We start from the raw sequence: 17,849 nt of genomic DNA, 5'->3' as shown, positions 1-17,849 counted from the left end.
GTGTTCAGCTGATAGATTTGCAAAGCTCTGATTTGCAGTGATCACATCCTGTAGCACATGATAATGAAAAGCAAATCAGAGACTTGCATATCTATCACCTGACCAAAAATGATCACATGCTTCTCCATGAGTTCTCCTAGACACGACCATCGTTTTGCCACATCCTGTGAGGCTCAGCATTGTTTAAGAAGCAAAAACACTTTGTAGTTAAGAGAACTTTTAGCACTCAGATATAAAGTCTGACAGCAGCCAGCAGGGATTAACATGGATATTTGTGAACACAAACTAGAAAGAGCAATGGCCCCTGGTGGTCGGATTACTATTCAGCCTATGCCTTGAATTCGCAAGGGGACCCTGCCAAGCAAGGAGGACAGCGCAGCTGAATAGCAGGGATCTGGATGTTAGACACAGAAAGCCATCTCGTCCAACCCAAACAATGCTCACAGCCAGTAAAATGAAAGCAGATGCCACACTGAGCGCCAGCACTTGGCGAGTGATTCCAGTGCCCAGACAGAGCATCGCTGGACTGGTATCCCACAGGCTAATGAGCGGGAACATATTGTGCGCTGCTTGAGAATTGTCTGATACGCCATAGATCACCTTAGTCCTTCCTCAAGTACAAGATCCTTATACCTTCTAGCAAGGTAAAAACAAAAAAATCCTTTGGTATAGAAAAACATACTGCAGGCTATAGCATCCAAGCAAAGCACATTCCATTATAAGCAATCCAGTGAAGTTACATGCATGAGTAACGTTGGGAAGATCACTGGCCTTGCAGAGGTTACATGGAGGGGTGGATGGCTTATAAGAGAGCAAGTAAGAAAAAAAAAAACATGCTGTAATGAAGATTACGAACTCTCCCTTCAAATCAAATTTGTGGGTTTTAGGAGTAAAATAAAACAAATGGCCTGCAAGGGTCAGAGCCCGGCGGAGGGAAATTGGCAATTACACCGTCTCCAAGGACAGGGTGAATTTCCTTTTTCCCTTAATTTGTGTGTTTTTCAAGTGAGCCCTGCAGGCTTCTACATTAGTAATAGGCAGAGGCTCAACTAGGATTCTGAGCGCTTAACTCTTCAGTGGCTCTGTGGGGTTCACAATGAATGAAAGGACTGGTAGAGCAAGGGTTAACCACTCACCCCGCACTGGCACTCCCCCCCCCCCCATCTGTTCTTAACTGTGATTGCTATACCAATATAACTTGTATCCTGTGGCATAGCCGATTATACCATTACCAATGTAGTTAGTGTTCAGCATCCCTCCCCTCAAGGCTGATTATTGCTGTGGGGCAGAGGAGTCCCAATATCTAAGTAACATCATACAGAATAGTAGTAACAGGCTCTCTCAATAATCAGTACATACAGCGCAAAGAATAGCTATACCACAGGACTCAATCCTACTATACATCATTGGAAGATGGTTTTTGATTAGTCACAAAAGGTTACTGAACTTTCTTTTTGCTAACCGGATAACTCCTTTGTATACAGCAATCAGCTAGCTTACTATAGTCAAAGTGAGCATCCAGTGCTGTAACACAAAGACAAAGCTGCACTTTCCAAGCTTTCATCGCTGGTGAAATGAGCAGGAAACCACACAGAAATATTTAGACAAGACCATTCCATACCAGAGGCCATGCTGAAGGATCCTGGGCGTCCGGTCAGAGGCGCAGTGAAGGCACCACATGCTGCTGCGGCTGGTCGGGGGGTAAGCCTGGCTTCCTTCGCTGTCCAGATAACGGGTCCCCCTCCTCCCTTTTATTCTGCGATCGCCCAGATGTTCCCCTTCTTACAGAACGGCGGCAATGCCACCTCTTAGCCGAGCACAACGTTGACAGCAGCCAAAAGGGGGGTGGAGCAGCCCATGACAGCCCAGAGAGGGGGAGTGGGCATCGGGAACAGGACAGGAAGGAACCAAGACAAACTGTTTAAATGCCGAGAAAGGATGGGATAAGGATCAGAGATGTCATGCTCGCATAACACACAGCAAGGACACAACATAAGCATGTGAAGGAGAATAAGGACAATGGCTACGGATGCTTCACGGGGTGAGAACAATGGCAGCCCCCCGTGAATGGACCTAAGCATACTTCTAACTGACCTTTAAACACATAACTTTGCATGCTGTTAACTCACTCACTGCACCAAGGAATGTTTCTAGCAGTAATAACAGGATTAAAAGTCAATCTGATCATGAGGCTGCCCTCCCTCCGGCTACAAACATGTGGCATTTTAACTAAAGTGCCAGCGATCTGTCTCCAACACTGCCAGTCTACCCCTTATGACCCTAGCAGAGTGCCAGCACACTCATGCACAGCTGACTTTAACTTTACAGTCATGAGGCATTTCTCAGCTGTGATAAGGCGGTACAGATACCCGATGCTGCGTGAATGGGGCGAAAAGGGCACTGAAGTTGCAGCCGTCACAAACTGGATCCCCCGCACTCTGCAGCCCTAACTTGCTCCCACAGAGAAGGAGGGGGGTCAGGAGGGGCAGCATCTTTTTCAGCAGAGGCTCAACCAGCCGAGGATGCAGTTGCCATGGGGATGAATAGAGTTGCCATGGCTACGGTAGGAGGAGTGAAGGAGGAGGAAGCAAAGAAGGAAAAATAGACATGAAGGGTTCTGAGTACCCATTGCCATGGAGATATAAGGGTGGCAATAATTATTATATGCATAAAGTATGTATATTTACATAGATAATGCCCTTTCCATACTAAAAATATTAAAAGTATACTCAGATAGAGACTCATGTATAGCAACTTCCGTTATCCTATAAAAACCATGACATTGCTTTTATACAGGGTCACCCAGAGGTGACACAGCCTTTATATGTAGTCAAGGGGTAGTGATGCCCATGGGTAACAGGTAGGCATAATGCAGAATAGCAGCTTTTATATACAATGCATCCTGCACAGGCTTCCATTATACATTTCTATTAATTGACATAAGCTCCAACCTAGGCACATCTTCTGATGCAACTTTAACCTTGGTGAATACAAATTACAACTTCGGAGTCCGTGCTTGAAAAACAACTTAACTTTCAAAATATCATACAATTATATGAAGGTGTCCACTGACTGAAACTGCTTCTATGCACTGATCAGACAAAGCAGCAGCTGCCCCTTGTTTACCTGCAGTCAGAAGCTCTGTAGCTATGCTCATTGAGAAGAGCTGCTGCTCTGCTCCTCTTCTATACTAAAAGATCAGAGCTGGAAAGAAAAATATTTTTTCACCAGTTATATACCGTGGCTATGCTTGTTCTGAAGAGCTGCTGCTCTGCTCCTCTGCCATACTAAAAGATTAGAGCTGTAAAGAAAAATATTACCAGTTATACAGTACTTCGTAAGAGACCCAGTCTCTATACAAGCATACAAACTGCGGTCAGGAGAGTGGTATGTACTGACTGTTGTACTGACTGTTGCATGGAGCAGCAGAGAGAAGCAGGAGTATGAACTGACTGTTGCACTGACTGTTGCATGGAGCAGCAGAGAAGTAAGAGACCTCCCACTGCTGGAGAATTAAAAGAAAAAAAATATCAGCATAGCCAATTCTTCTTCTCCTGAGCTGGTACACCTATATAAACTGACTGTTTCGAATCATAACCAGTTTGGGCAACAGTTATATAATAATAGTACAGGAATTAAAGTAGGATTCACTTGAGCCCAGGTCAGGTTCATCCCCACTGTCCCTATTATGATTCTAATGTTAAAGTTGGGTCGGCCCCGCCTTAGTCAATGTAAAAAAACTCTTTATTATAACAGCTTTAAAATCGGCTGCAGTAACCAGCAGTTTGTAGCTGCAGCTGAATTCAAAGAGGCTTTAAAAAAGAGCTTTTTTTACATTGACTAAGGTGGTGCTGACCCAACTTTGACGTTGCTATTGTGTATCTCTGGAGGCGATGATGGCACCACTTGCTAATATGTGAGTGCTCCTCTAACTGCCATATAGACCCTTACTATTCCATTCATTTCCTATTATCAGTGATGCTGAACAATTTGACTGCAGTCATGTCTGGATAACACCAGAAACAAGCATGCAGCTAATCTGGTCAGATCTGACAATAATGTCAGAAACACCTGATCTGCTGCATGCTTGTTCAGGGTCTATGGCTAAATGTATTATAGGCAGAGGATCAGCAGGCTAGCCAGGCAACTGGTATTGTTTAAAAGGAAATAAATTTGGCAGCCTCCATACCTCTCACTACAGTTGTCCTTTATAGCAGTAGAAAATCCATGAGGTCCGCACACCCCATTACATATGGTTACCATTCTGTTGTATACCTTAACAAAGGGATACCCGTCGTGGCCCCAAAACGGTTGTTGGTTAATGACATCTGGTATATGATTTCTTCAATTGTGTGTGGGGACCTCATGGATTTTCTACTGGTTTATATACTGGTCCAGCACTTTGGAAATTAACATGGTGTGCAACTTCCCATCCGTATCCTGTTCCTGTACTAATAAAACAAGTCTGGTAATTTAACCTATATTTAATTCCAGCTACACTTTCAACTTTATGCAGAAGATTTTAAAAGTATACTCATCTTTTAATGACATTTTATATGCAGTAATTTTATAAGTGATCACACATCCTGTCCTTTGTAAAGTACAGATAGCCATTCCAGTCTCTGCACAGCAAGGGCTTATAATCACATTTCCTTATCGCTCTCCTGTAAGCACACATTTTAATGCCCAAGTAATTAGTAGCCAGTGAGCGTGCATAAACATGCAATTTTGATTGGCCAATCAGTGACCAATTTTACCACCGCTATGTAATATGAGGGCCAAAAGACTTCAGATTGCGTAGGTAAGCGCTCATTCTACATGGAAGTGGTAAAATTGGATGTGTGTACCAGGCTTGGTTCACACGCTGAGTGGTAGCGTTTCCATATAGCATGGCTATATTAGACACCACTAGTAGTCTAAAGCTCCATCTACACCATACAATTTTTTGTCCAATTCGATTCATTGATTCGATTCAATCCGACATCGGGATTCGATTCAATTTGCCATTGTTTTGCAAAACGATAGCAAATTGAATCGAATCGAAACCCGATCGGACATGCCGCATTGAATCAAATTGAATCAATGAATCAAACAAAAAAATTGTATAGTGTAGATGGGGCTTAATGCAGTTTGGATACCAGCCATTCCAATGGATGAAAGGCATCACACGCCTGGGCCCAGATGCAATTAACTTTTACACCTGAGTTTTCTCCTAGGAGATAATTTTTCATCTTATATTTAAAATACCTTTTCAGCACTTTGCAAATGAAAAAGTACCAAAAAGTATGTGAAAAAGTAATGTCAAAATTATTTTGAGTATTTTCTTACTTGCTGGTGCTTTAAAAGGCATTTTATTTACAATGTTGAAAAATATCACCAAGGAGACAACGAAGGAAAAAAAGATAATTGCATGTGAGCCTTGGTACTGCACAAAATTGCAGCGGTCAGGTCTGTGTGTTGTGGAAATACACTGCACACTGCAAAAACTAACACGGGTGGACCGGACCCACGGGAAAGAATTGGTGTGTTCTGCATGTCTGTTGGTCCACTGTCATCAACTTAGTCTAAGTCTGAGGACTGGAACCCACTACAGCGATTTTTTGAGCGTTTAGGGAGCGATCCAAAATGCTAGTGATTTCCCTAAACGCTCAGCTAATGTTTATGGATGGGCCAGATTCCACCGACTAGCAAAATCACTATCGCAGGACATGCAACATTTTGGTGGCGTTTGCGTTTCTGCAATGTAAAGTATATAAACGTTGGTGTAATCCCTCATGAATCGCTATACAGAGCGATTTGCTAGCATTTTTTAAATTACTGCACACTGTAAAAAAAAATTGAAATTAATGGAAAGGACCAATCAGAATTAAAAACGCTAATCGCAAATCGCTACACAAACGCTGGCAAAAAGCTTACACTTTTTAAAATCGCTACCAAAATCGCCAGAAAACGCTCATGAAATCTAGGGCTGTGGAGTTGGTACAAAAATCCACCGACTCCGACTCCTCAGTTTAGGATTCCACCGACTCCTCTAATTTGCATATTACAACCTTGTTAATTGAAATTATATGACATGAAATTCATCTCTTAACTGCCAACGCTTAGGAATTTTAAAAGACAACTGAAGTGAGAAGGATATGGAGACTGGCATATTTATTCCCTTTAGTCAGTGGGCTTGATTCACAAAGCCGTGCACCTGAAGTCCCATTCGCGGACTTTTGCGCGCGCAAAGTGCCGCAATTTGCGGCAAATTGCGCGCGCAAAAGTCCACAATTGCGAGAATCGCGGCACTTTGTGCGCGCAAAAGTCCGCGAATGGCACTTCACGTGCTGTTTAGCACACCCGTGCTAAACAGTTTGCACGGCTTTGTGAATCAAGCCCATAGACTAATGCTACGTACACACATGCGACAACGATCGTTCGTTGAGAACGACGAACTTTTAATTGATGAAAGAACGACCTAAGTAAAGTTAGTTTTAAATTGTGTGTAACGATCTGATCGTTAGAACGAACGTTACATCACGTAAAGCAACTATTGCGCTTGCGCATAAAAATGAGAAATTTCATGGAGAAATAGTGAAATGCGCATGTCAAGCCTAGTACGAACGATCGTTTCCAACGATGTACTACTTTTGCAAACAATCGTCGTTGGTAAAAATCCGCCAAGCTAGATCGTTCGTTTTTAACGATCTCGCTCGTCCGTCGTTCGACTTAATAATCGTTGGTTGCTTTTTTTTAAACGATCGTAGTTTGAAACGATCGGGGAACGATCGTTTCAAACGACTATAGTCGCATGTGTGTACGCACCTTAAAACTAGTCCTTGGTAAGAGTACTTGTAGAAGGTACAGACAGGAACAAAGAACATCTATCAGGCCCTAGGCAATGTAACTGTGGGTACATGTAAGAGTGATGTGCAGGTACTCTGCAGGGGAATGAGGCGAATCTTCCTCTATTATACATTCTTCATGCACAATCTGAACATCGATCAGGCCCTAGGTAATGTAACTGTGTGTACATGTAAGATGCAGGTACTCTGCAGAAGAATGAGGCAATTCTTCCTCTATTACACATTCTTCATGTACTATCTGAACCAGGTTTATGGGTGATGGACCACACCTGTGTTCAATGTGCACAACATTCTCAGTGGATTCCCTGCAGCTCTGTGGGGAGTGCATATGTATAGTACTGCTGTGTAACTTAAAGTAAACCTGAGACAGATGAAATTAAAGTTTTATACATGCCTGGGGCTTCCTCCAGGCCCTTCAGGCTGATCAGTCCCTCGGTGTCCTTCTCCGTCACCTGGATCTTCTGCTATGGGTCCAGGTACTTGAGCTTGTCGGGCGCAGGTGCAGATTGCTCCTGGGTGTGGAAGCGGCATGCGGCCGGACTGTGCTAACTGGCTGAATTACCAGGACTCATAGCAGAAGATCCAAGCGGCGGAGGAGGACAGCGAGGGACTAATTGGCCTGAAGGGGGCTGGAGGAAGCCCCAGGTATGTATAAAACTTTTCTTTTCATCCGTCTCAGGTACCCTTTAATTCGTGGTACGAAACCAAATTGTAACATATCAAATTATTTGATTTTATGAGAAAAGAGAGTGCCTACATTTGCATAAACCAGCATCAACGCAGAATTATTTCCAACTCATTGACCATCTCTATTAGTGACACAGCTACACATCAGGCTTTATTCTTACAGCATAGATGTTATTTCGTATATATAAAAGATTCCTGTGTACACATCATATATACAAGTCACAATCAGAGGTGTATATCTGACTTTAAAAATACGGGGACTGCTTTATTGAAGCAGCACAAGTAACTATTTTTTGATTGGTTTATTTCATTTTTGTGAACTAAGCACAGCTATTACTGTATATATGAATTATTTATGATGCCTTTTATCTGAGAAATAGAACATTTTATCATATTTTCCATTTTAAGTACAGTTTAAATTCATTAGGAGTCTGTGCATTTTTTCCCAACTCAGAGTACCCAAAATTGCTCTGACTCCGACTCCACAGCCCTGATGAAATCGCTTACAAAGCACTAAAAAACGCTAGCGATTATGATTTGCGCTTTGTAGTGGGTTCAAGGCCTTAGGGAGGGATCACACTTATGATCAGGGAATCTGCAGACAATTCCTCACAGCCTTTTCCCCACAAGATAGGTCAGTTTTGGCCCATACTCACGGGCAACTTTTTTGGGCTGTCGCTAGCACACGGGAGCTTGTGCGCGACAGTTCGGCGACAGCTCGTCGCCAGGTCCCTCCGCGTACACACGCGGAAGAGGGATTACTGAAGAGACTGAAGCTGTCGCCGACGTTTCTACCCCTCGCCGGAAGCACCATGGATTTTCTATTATGTTGCTGTCGCTAGTCCGCATACTCACGCGGACTAGCGACAGTTGCGGCGGCAACTGTCGCCGGGCGATTGACCGCGCCAATCACCTGGCGACAGCAGCGACGGTTCGGGGTGTGCACGTGTGTTGCGCCTCATACTCACGGGCGACCTGTCACCGCGAATTGTAGCCTGTGAGTATGGGCCATTTGTCTGAGACTGACTGCATGAGTTTTTTTTTTCTACAGTAGCCAATCAATTTCAATGAGGAATGGCATGCATTGTGCAAAAAAGTAGTGCATTTTTGCATTGTGGCAAAATGCAACCAATTTTTCCAAGTGTGATCGTTGCCTTAGTCAGAGTGCCCCGAGCAGAACACCCAAACTGAGCACAAAAAGAAAAATATGAACAATTGAAGGTTATTCACAGCGCCCCCCCCCCCCCCCTTCCCCACGGAGTGAGATCTGAGTGCTGCCACAGCTGCGCTCTGGCCCCACATGTCGCGTTCTTCCGCCACCCAATAATGCTTGACACATGTGGTGTTACAACCGCTGCAATTTGGCTGCATTTAAATTGCACCCGAATTGCACTGGCGGGCAGGAGATGGGAGGCTGCACTGCTCAGCAAGCGTGCAGTCACCTGTGTAAGAGGACCCTTAGTGTGATGGTGGCATTCTGGCCAGCAGGGAATCACTGGATCTCAACTCAGTTTACTTTCGCTGTTCTGTGCGTCAAAAGCCTAGATCTCTGCAGCTGCAGTCTTGACACAGCCAGATATCCTATTCTTTCATTGCATTATCACTTTGTATTACCCAGTATCGTGGACACAGCCAGCTCGCCAAGCCTGTGTATTTTATACTGTATGATCACTTTGTATTACCCAGTATCGTGCCAGGCCTGCTGTTTTAATAAGCAGCAGGTGGCGCCACCAAGCCATTGCTGAAGCGAACTTGTATTATAGCAGAATTACTGTCTGGCATAACACCAGGGGCGTTGCTAGCCCCAAAGATCAGTGGTACGTGCCACAGATCTATTCTGAGGTGCCCCGGATGTCCCCCAGGGAGAGTCAGGCTCTTCTCACCTCCAGCCACTTGGTCTCCAGATTTTCCAAACATTTTCTCTTCTGGGCTTCTCCCCTAGTGTTTTTTTTTGTATTAATGGAGAGAGGGCTTCATTCAACATTTTGCTGGGCAGGCCTACTTAGACCACTAAGCTAATGTAAATTTGGCTCCACCCATGGTCACACCCACATTCTGGTGCTCTGCCACACAATTTTTGGCTGGAGTGCCCCAGATCTCTTAGGACCCTAGCAACGGCCCTGCATAACACACGATTATAAACCTTTCTCCTAACTTCTTATTGCCTGCATAACCATCCTACCTGCCTTGATCTAAGGTAATGTCATCTTTGTGAAATTCACAATTTCCCCTTAGGCACAACAGCGAAGACTGGAAGCATTTATCTTGCATAACAATGAAATATCCAATAAAATGTGTAAGCAACCCACTGCTGTGTCTCAAATGTAGAACTTTCTATTAGTTTTGCTTGCACACAATAGCTCTTTCCCTTATCTCAAATCAGAGAAAATGACATCTTCGCAACCTAGACAGCTGTGGAGTAGCATGGGCAGTGGTTAGAACTCATGAAGAAGCATGTGATCAGTTGGATCAGCTGACTGATTTGTAAGGCTCTGATTTGCTGGCCAGGATCATGTGCTACACCGGGAAGTCATTACAGTAAATCAGAATCTAACAAATCTATCAGTTGATCAAGCTGATCACATGCTTCTCCATTGGTTCTCCTAATCACTGCCATCCCTATGAGGAGGTTCTCAGGAGAGACTGAAACTAAACTGATTAACCCTTTCAGGCACTTACATTTGTTTTTAGACCTTACAACTACATGGCTAATTTTGGGGGCTGAGGGGAATTTATAGTGTAGTCCCACTTTTAGACCTTACAACTATAGTGAAAATAAGGCCTGGTTCACACTGCAAGAGCTTTTTTTGAACACTAGTGATTTGAAAAGCTCTTGCTAATGCAATGCTATGGGGTATTTTTACAAAATCAAAATGCTCAAATGTGCACACACGCATAGGATCACATTAGCAAGAGCTTTTAAAATCACAATCACTTAGAAAAAGCTCTTGTAGTTTGAGCCAGCCCTAACCTAATAAAATTACTTTTTTTTAAAAATAAATAATTTAGTCATTGATCTCTGTGGAATGATCGCTTAGGGCTCAGGCACACTATAAGCGCTTTCCTGAGCAATTTCTGGCCTCCAGAGCTTACTGAGAGCTTTTTAAAAAAATGCTCCCATTGACTTACATTAAAATCATGGTAAAATCATACGATTTTACTGTAAGTCAACAGGAATGTTTTTTAAAAAGCTTTCAGAAAACTCTGGAGGCTAAAAAGCACTCAGAAAAGTGCTTATAGTGTGTCTGAGCCCTTACTGAGCGTTCTAAGGACAGTAGAAAATATACTTTATATACTCGCATATAAGCTGACCCGCGTATAAGCCGAGGCACCCACGTTTCATTTAGAAACCAGGAAAAAGTGATTGACTAGTGTATAAGCCCCTCCCCAGTATAGCCCCCTATTCAGTAACCAGACATGCCCCCAGTTCAAGTCAGCCCCCCTCCCCATAATGAGATGTGCCCCAAGGATGATACAAACGTGTCTAAGGGCACCACTAGATGGCGTAATAGACGAGATACAGCAATTGCCACACAGGACGAATCCCCGATCATTGCACCGCTGACAGATTGCTTACACACTCCTCACCACAAGCCAGTGTCCCCACAGGTAGTCTAGAACAGCGCACTCCGCACACCATGTTTCGGGGCTTGGGAGGCATGGACGCAGTTGGCAAAAGCAGGATCACTAGTGCAAGATCCTTACGCTCCTCTGCAAGTAACAAAACCTGCTCCACCATCTGTTCTGCTCCACTGACTCACATATAAGCCGAGGGGGTAACTTTTCAGCACATTTTTGGTGCTGAAAAATTAGGCTTATATGCGAGTATATATAAGGTACCCTAAGGAGGGGGGTGGGGGATTCTGCATATCTAATAAGCCTAGGCTAAGTATCACTGAGGCTACATAACAATGCACAGCATATATAGGTACAGCAAGTTTTTGTGATGTTGAAAAAAAAAAAATTACAGTAAAGGTGGGTATCTTGAATAATTTACTGCATTCTCCTCCTCTCGTGTCACTACAGTGCCTCTCTAACATACACTGATCAGCCACAACATTCAAACCACTGACAAGTGATGAGAACCCTCACTATGTCATTACAATGGCTCCTATCACTTAGTGAGGTGTATTAGGCAGCAAGTGAACTTCAGTTCATGAATAAGACACGTTGAAAGCAGGAAAAATGGGCAAGCGTAAGGATCTGAGTGACTTTGACAAACTGGTAGAAGGAAGTAGGCAAGGCCCTCCAACAACAGCAGATCTCATTTATTATGAACACCGGTTTAGCTTGCACGAAACCATCATCAAAGACAGATATGTATTGCTTTGCTTATGGCCACATTCCACTGCATAGCAACTCTTGTAAAGTTCACAGTGTGACAAAGGTGACAGGGCCACTTATCAAGAATATGATTATATTTTACAAGAGTGCTACACTTAAAAAACAAAGCTGTATTATAGGACTTCACATAGACAGACAGTACACAACTTAGTCATAATCTACCCATAATCTCCACAACTCATGATCTATTCTAAAGCAACCTCCTAAATTACGAAGCACACACTTTGCCTCTTCTAATAGCCTGCAAGTTACAATTACCATACAGTATGCAGTAGGCCATGTATGTCAGCTGTAATGCTCATTAGTGGATATTTGTATGTTACGGTTTCTGCTACAACCTCAGAGCGAACACGGTAAATCCAGCGCTGGAGACTTGGGCGCAGCTGGCGCCACCACAGGCCGTAATAGGCATTACAGCTATAGCAGCGCACAGAGAGCAACTTCGGTGGCTGTCAGAAGATGGAGCTGAAGTTACTTTTAAAACACAACAATTCAGCTTCCAACAATTGCTGGAAGCTGAATTATTTCATTCCCCACCATCCATGCCGGCCTGGAGGGGGAATAGTATTTAACATGGCCGGGAACTTGTGCAGCAGCAGCAGGATCAGCCATACACCAGCTGTATCCTGTGCCCAAGTCTCCCGGTGCCGATATCTCTCGTACGCACTGAGGGAAGTCAAACTGTGTTTAATAACCCACACATACTGTACATCGAGTGTTTAGGTGGGCACTCGGCTGCCTTAGGAATCCAGACAGCAACACTACATGATATGTTCTCAGTCCTACCACTGACTTAAAGCAGACCTGAACTCAGAACGTCCTCTCTGCTCTAAAAGATAAGCAACAGCATAATCTTTAAAGAAAAAACATTTATTAGTTACAGCTGATACAAATCTGCACTGTATCTACTTCCTGCTTTCATGGAAGCAGACATAGGGTTAACATCCTGTGTTTACAAATTAGCTGCTGTGCTGAGAGATCAACTTACAATTGTGATTAGTCACAGATGACAGGGAATTAGACAGGCTAAACCAGGCATGGGCAAACTTGGCCCTCCAGCTGTTAAGGAACTACAAGTCCCACAATGCATTGCAGGAGTCTTACAGCCACAGTCATGACTCATAAAGGCAAATGCATTGTGGGTCGTGTAGTTCCTTAAAGGAAAACTTAAGTCTAAAATAAAAAATTATCTTTACTCACCCGGGGCATCCCTCAGCCCCCCGAAGCCGGATGGTGCCCTCGCAGCCTCGCTCCGATCCTCCTGTCCCCGCCGGCGGCGGCTGTCGCTGAACCCGGAAGTAGCCGCCGGCGGGGACAGGACGATCGGAGCGGGGCTGCGAGGGCACCATCCATTATTATTCCTTTAACAGCTGGAGGGCCAAGTTTGCCCATGTCTGGGCTAAACTCTTTAAATACATACAGGGTACATTTTTTTCTTGGTTTTCCTTCTGTCCTGTGCAAGAGTTCAGGTCCACTTTAATAAAGGCACCCTGGTGGTCCAAAACATTAGCTTCTTACAGTGCTATGGATGATGTAAACTCTAAAATAAGATCCCCGTCCCACCATGGGAACTCCGTGTGGCTTGCAAACCTCCCGCCCACCTGACGGGTCTCCCCCCCCCCCCCCTTTACATTGCAAAGCCCGTCTCCCAGTGTACGCCTCTCCACCACCACTTGGACTCAGTAAGTCATCTACTACAGTGCTGCCCAGAATTATTCATACCCCTGGCAAATTATGACTTAGGCCTAGTGCACACCGGAGCGTTTCTGTTGCGGTTTGCGATCTGCTTGCGGGTGCGGATCCGCTAGGGTAATGTATTTCAATGGGCTGGTGCACACCAGAGCGGGAGGCGTTTTGCAGAAACGCATACTCCCGGGCTGCTGCAGATTTTGGATTGCGGATGCGTTTCTGCCTCAATGTTAAGCATAGGAAAACCGCAAACCGCTCTGAAAAACGGCACTTCAGAGCGGTTTGCCAGGCGTTTTTTGTTACAGTAGCTGTTCAGTAACAGCTTTACTGTAACAATACATGAAATCTACTATACCAAAACCGCTACACAAAACCGCAAAACGCTAGCTGAAACGCTGCAGAAAAATAAGAAAAAGGGTTTCAAAATCTGCTAGCATTTTGCGGATCTGCTAGCGGTTTTTGGTGTGCACCAGGCCTCAGGGCTGATTCAAACTGCAAGAGCTTTTTAATTGCACACATAGAACATTAGCAAGGGCTTCTAAAATCACAAAGTGCTTAGAAAAGCTCTTGCAGTGTGAATGAGCCCTTAAAGTTACTTTTATTCAACCAGCAATGCTTTTTGCATGTCTCTACAGGTATTTTTATGAATAATTATGGGCAGCACTGTATATGTATCCTTATATTGTTGTATCTCTATTTTGTGTACCACGGTTGAATGCTGCAATGTCCCTATATAACACTGTGTAAAGCTGTAAGGTCTGCTTCCAGGTAGCTCTACTACAACATCTCATTACGCCATCTCAGTAAGGCAACACATTAGCACATGCCTACGCACTGCCTACACAACTGTATGGGCATGGTCACATCTCTGCCATTTCATATCCTAATGCACTGTTTATAGGGATAAATGGCACTATAGAAACTGGTTAGGCTATGAAATAACGTACGTGGGTCAATTCAGTCAGTAGTAAGAGCATTTGATTGGCCCAGCATACACATTTGCAGTAAGGACTTGCTCACACCTAGGGCGTTTTGGCTATTTTTTCAGCGCCAGCGATTTTGAAAATCACCTTAAAAGCGCTTGTGCAATGACTTCTTTATAGGACAGTTCATATCTGCGCGTTTCGTTAGCTTTGTGCTGACCAAAGTGCTGCTTGCACCATTTTTGGGGCGATTTTGCTACAATGGGATATAGGAAAAAAACGCAAACCGCTCACAAAATCGCTTTATGCATCGATTGCGTTTGCGCTTTTAAGAATAAATACATTGTATTTATTATTTTCCGGGTCAAAGAGTTCACTTCCTGACTTCCTTCGAAAAGACAATTCTCTATGAAAAGCGCTTTACACAAAATCGTAGTGCGCAGGTAAGCGCTGGAAGGGGGGGGGGGGGGGGGTGTCAAAATCACTCGCAAAATCGCATATCATGGCTGTCAGTGATTGCGATTTTCGATGTGAATAAAGCCTAAATGTGCATGCAAGTCGGACATCTCCCCGCCCATCTCTATAGGACTAGGCCAATGTGTGCTAATGGGCTTTAAAGCATGTTAAGGAAAGAAAACCAAAACAAGAATAGTCCATAGACAAAAGCTCTATAGGGATGTGTGATGCGTGGCACCTGTATAACACACAGATCCCAGCACAATGCAGTGAGGGCTGGATCAGCCTGAACTCCTGCCATTAAGATGAATAAGCCTCATATAATATGACTTCTACCACACAACACTGCTCTGTTTACAACACACTAATCTTCAAGAGCACCAATAAATCTAATGATCTGCCACTCTTTTTATAGGAGCCGCTGAGATTCCTTATAAGTAAAGTTCCAGGCGCTCAGCAGGAATTAACACATTTCAGATAAAGGAGGCGCAGAATATTCTCCCATCAAGCAAGTCTCTGAGAAGTGGAAGCCAAGCTAGCAAATGAAAGCCAATCAGATGGCTGACCAGGCACCATTTCGTATTTAAAACATCCTGCGGCAGCGTGTGGCCGATAGGGTAATGTTTTTAGCTCCGCCCCCACTCAGTGATGTGTTCTTTGCTGGACAGGAAGTACATCACTGGATTTTGAATAATCAATGCATTGCGCGCCACAAACTAAATAGATTGTTGCGGTGCTATTGACTCCAATGCAAATGCATGCCAAATGGTACCAATCAGCAATGCACGGCAGAGTCTGGGTCGTTTTAAAGGGATACTGTAGGGGGGGGGGGGTCAGGGGAAAATGAGTTGAAGTTACTCGGGGCTTCTAATGGTCCCCCGCAGACATCCTGTGCCCGCGCAGCCACTCACCGATGCTCCGGCCCCGCCTCCGGTTCACTTCTGGAATTTCAGACTTTAAAGTCTGAAAACCACTGTGCCTGCGTTGCCGTGTCCTCGCTTCCCCTGATGTCACCAGGAGCGCACAGTGCAGGCAAAGACCATACTGGGCCTGTGCAGTGTGCTCCTGGTGCCATAAGCGGGAGTCAGGACACGGCAATGCAGGCGCAGTGGTTTTCAGACTTTAAAGTCTGAAATTCCAGAAGTGAACCAGAGGCGGGGCCGAGCATTGGGGAGTGGCTGCGCGGGCACAGGATGTCTGTGGGGGACCATTAGAAGCCCCGGGTAACTTCAACTCATTTTCCCCCGACCCCCCTACAGTATCCCTTTAAAGCACTTCTGTCACATCACTTTGGACTGTGGCCAGTCTCGTAGAGACTAATGGCCACTGCAACGTTGAAGTTGCGGGGGAGAGTACTGCTATGATGTGAACATAGTATTTGAATATAATTACCACTGCTGCCAGCTGATCGACCAGAAGTGTTTTTTTTTTTTTTTGCTAGCAGGGCTGGTCTAGCCATGAGGGCGGCCTGTACCCCCTCTGGCCATGGCAGTGGAGAGTGGAGCTTGCTGGGGGCACATCTGGCTACCTATGCTGGGGGTGGGGGACTAATATTGGGGGCTCTTCTGCTACCTATACTGGGCGGGCAAAATGAGGGTGGGGGGCACTTTGGAATCTCTGGAGCTGGAGTATCTTGTCCTGGCCCTGTTTGTTAACGCACATTTCTACCCATTCATTGTTTGCTTGCGGCTGCAATGCAAATCTGTAACGACCATTTGTTCGTGGTTTGCTTGCCATGCTGTTGTAAAGCTTTTATGATGCTCATAATCATCTTGGGAGAAAAGGCAACCATCGGATGGTGCAGATGACATTCGCCAGACACATATTGGACTGCGTAATATGTTGGCGCTTTATAAATACAATAAATAAACTCCAAAGGTTAACATCAATGTGTGTGCTATGCTAAAAATCACCTGTACAGGTTCTATGGTTGTTAACCAGCTGTTTTCCAGGTGTAGCAAATGCTGGGAAAATCGCCTGGTCTCTGATGCTAGTGTGAACGAAACCTAATTAACTGACAGCTTGATTAATTAATCAAGCTGTCAGTTAATTAAGCATTCGCTCCCTAAGCTGATTAACACTGCGCAATGTTCTGGGTCAGCCTCTTCCGATTGCAGTAATTGTAGAACTAATAAAAATATGAAAACAGGTAGTCCCCGGTTCACAAACGAGATAGGGTCTGTAGGTTAGTTCTTAAAGAGGAGCGGTCAGCCATACTATCCCAGAAACACCCCCCCCACACACATATATATAAATAGATAAATACTTGCTCAGCTTACATAACATATGGATTGCACTTAGTTTCCACGTTTTGATTTTAGTGATTTTTCTACAGTAAATAAAAGAAAATCCTTCTTAGCATTTCCCATTTTAAGTGTGGCTATTTTGAAGCCAATCCTGATGTAATTTCCTCCCTTACTCTCCTCTGCCTGATTTGCCCGCCCTTCTCTATAGAAAGTGCATTGTCTCGCATTGAGAAATATTGGCCAATCAGAGAGGAACAGAGGTGTGGGAGGGGAAAACAGGAGGGAAAGAGGCTTCAGCCAATCAGGCTGCATTAGATAAGTCTAGGGGAAATAGAGAAGCAAAAAAGGACAACCCAGCATGCCCTGCAACTTCTTTTTTGTGTACAAAATAGTGTGTATACCAAATAAGAAAAAACTGGGGAATGATCATTTATCAACAAGAAAATAGCGATTTTGTATTGCCTGGTTAGCATCCTTATTACTTGTTTACCAGATAAAAATTACGCCTTATATAATATCCACCCCTGGTGGAGGGGGATACCCCTTTTTTCTTCCTGTCTACAGAGAGTGACTTCTTATTCCTGAGTGAGGACAGGCTAATCTCCTCACCTGCCCATTACAGTGGTTGTCTGGAGGTAACCCTGGGGTTTGAGTAT

General features: G+C 44.4%; 1 protein-coding gene across 8 annotated transcripts in view; it reads right to left on the bottom strand.

The window, feature by feature from the left end:
- Window positions 1–17,849, bottom strand: part of IQSEC2 (IQ motif and Sec7 domain ArfGEF 2) — a 394,948-nt gene that overhangs the window by 95,864 nt on the left and 281,235 nt on the right. Inside the window, exon 1 of one of the 8 annotated variants that reach the window (XM_068248407.1) lies at window positions 1,622–1,809. The exons of the other annotated variants lie outside the window; for them this stretch is intronic. Coding sequence (XP_068104508.1) covers window positions 1,622–1,680 — 59 coding nt within the window. The 5' untranslated portion in view covers window positions 1,681–1,809. Of the gene's footprint in view, window positions 1–1,621; window positions 1,810–17,849 lie in introns of those variants that run through there. 8 annotated transcript variants of the gene reach the window in all.

Source organism: Hyperolius riggenbachi, chromosome 8, assembly GCF_040937935.1.
Source record: "Hyperolius riggenbachi isolate aHypRig1 chromosome 8, aHypRig1.pri, whole genome shotgun sequence".
NCBI classification, from domain to species: Eukaryota; Metazoa; Chordata; class Amphibia; order Anura; family Hyperoliidae; genus Hyperolius; species Hyperolius riggenbachi.
This window is presented reverse-complemented; position numbering and strand designations above follow the sequence as displayed.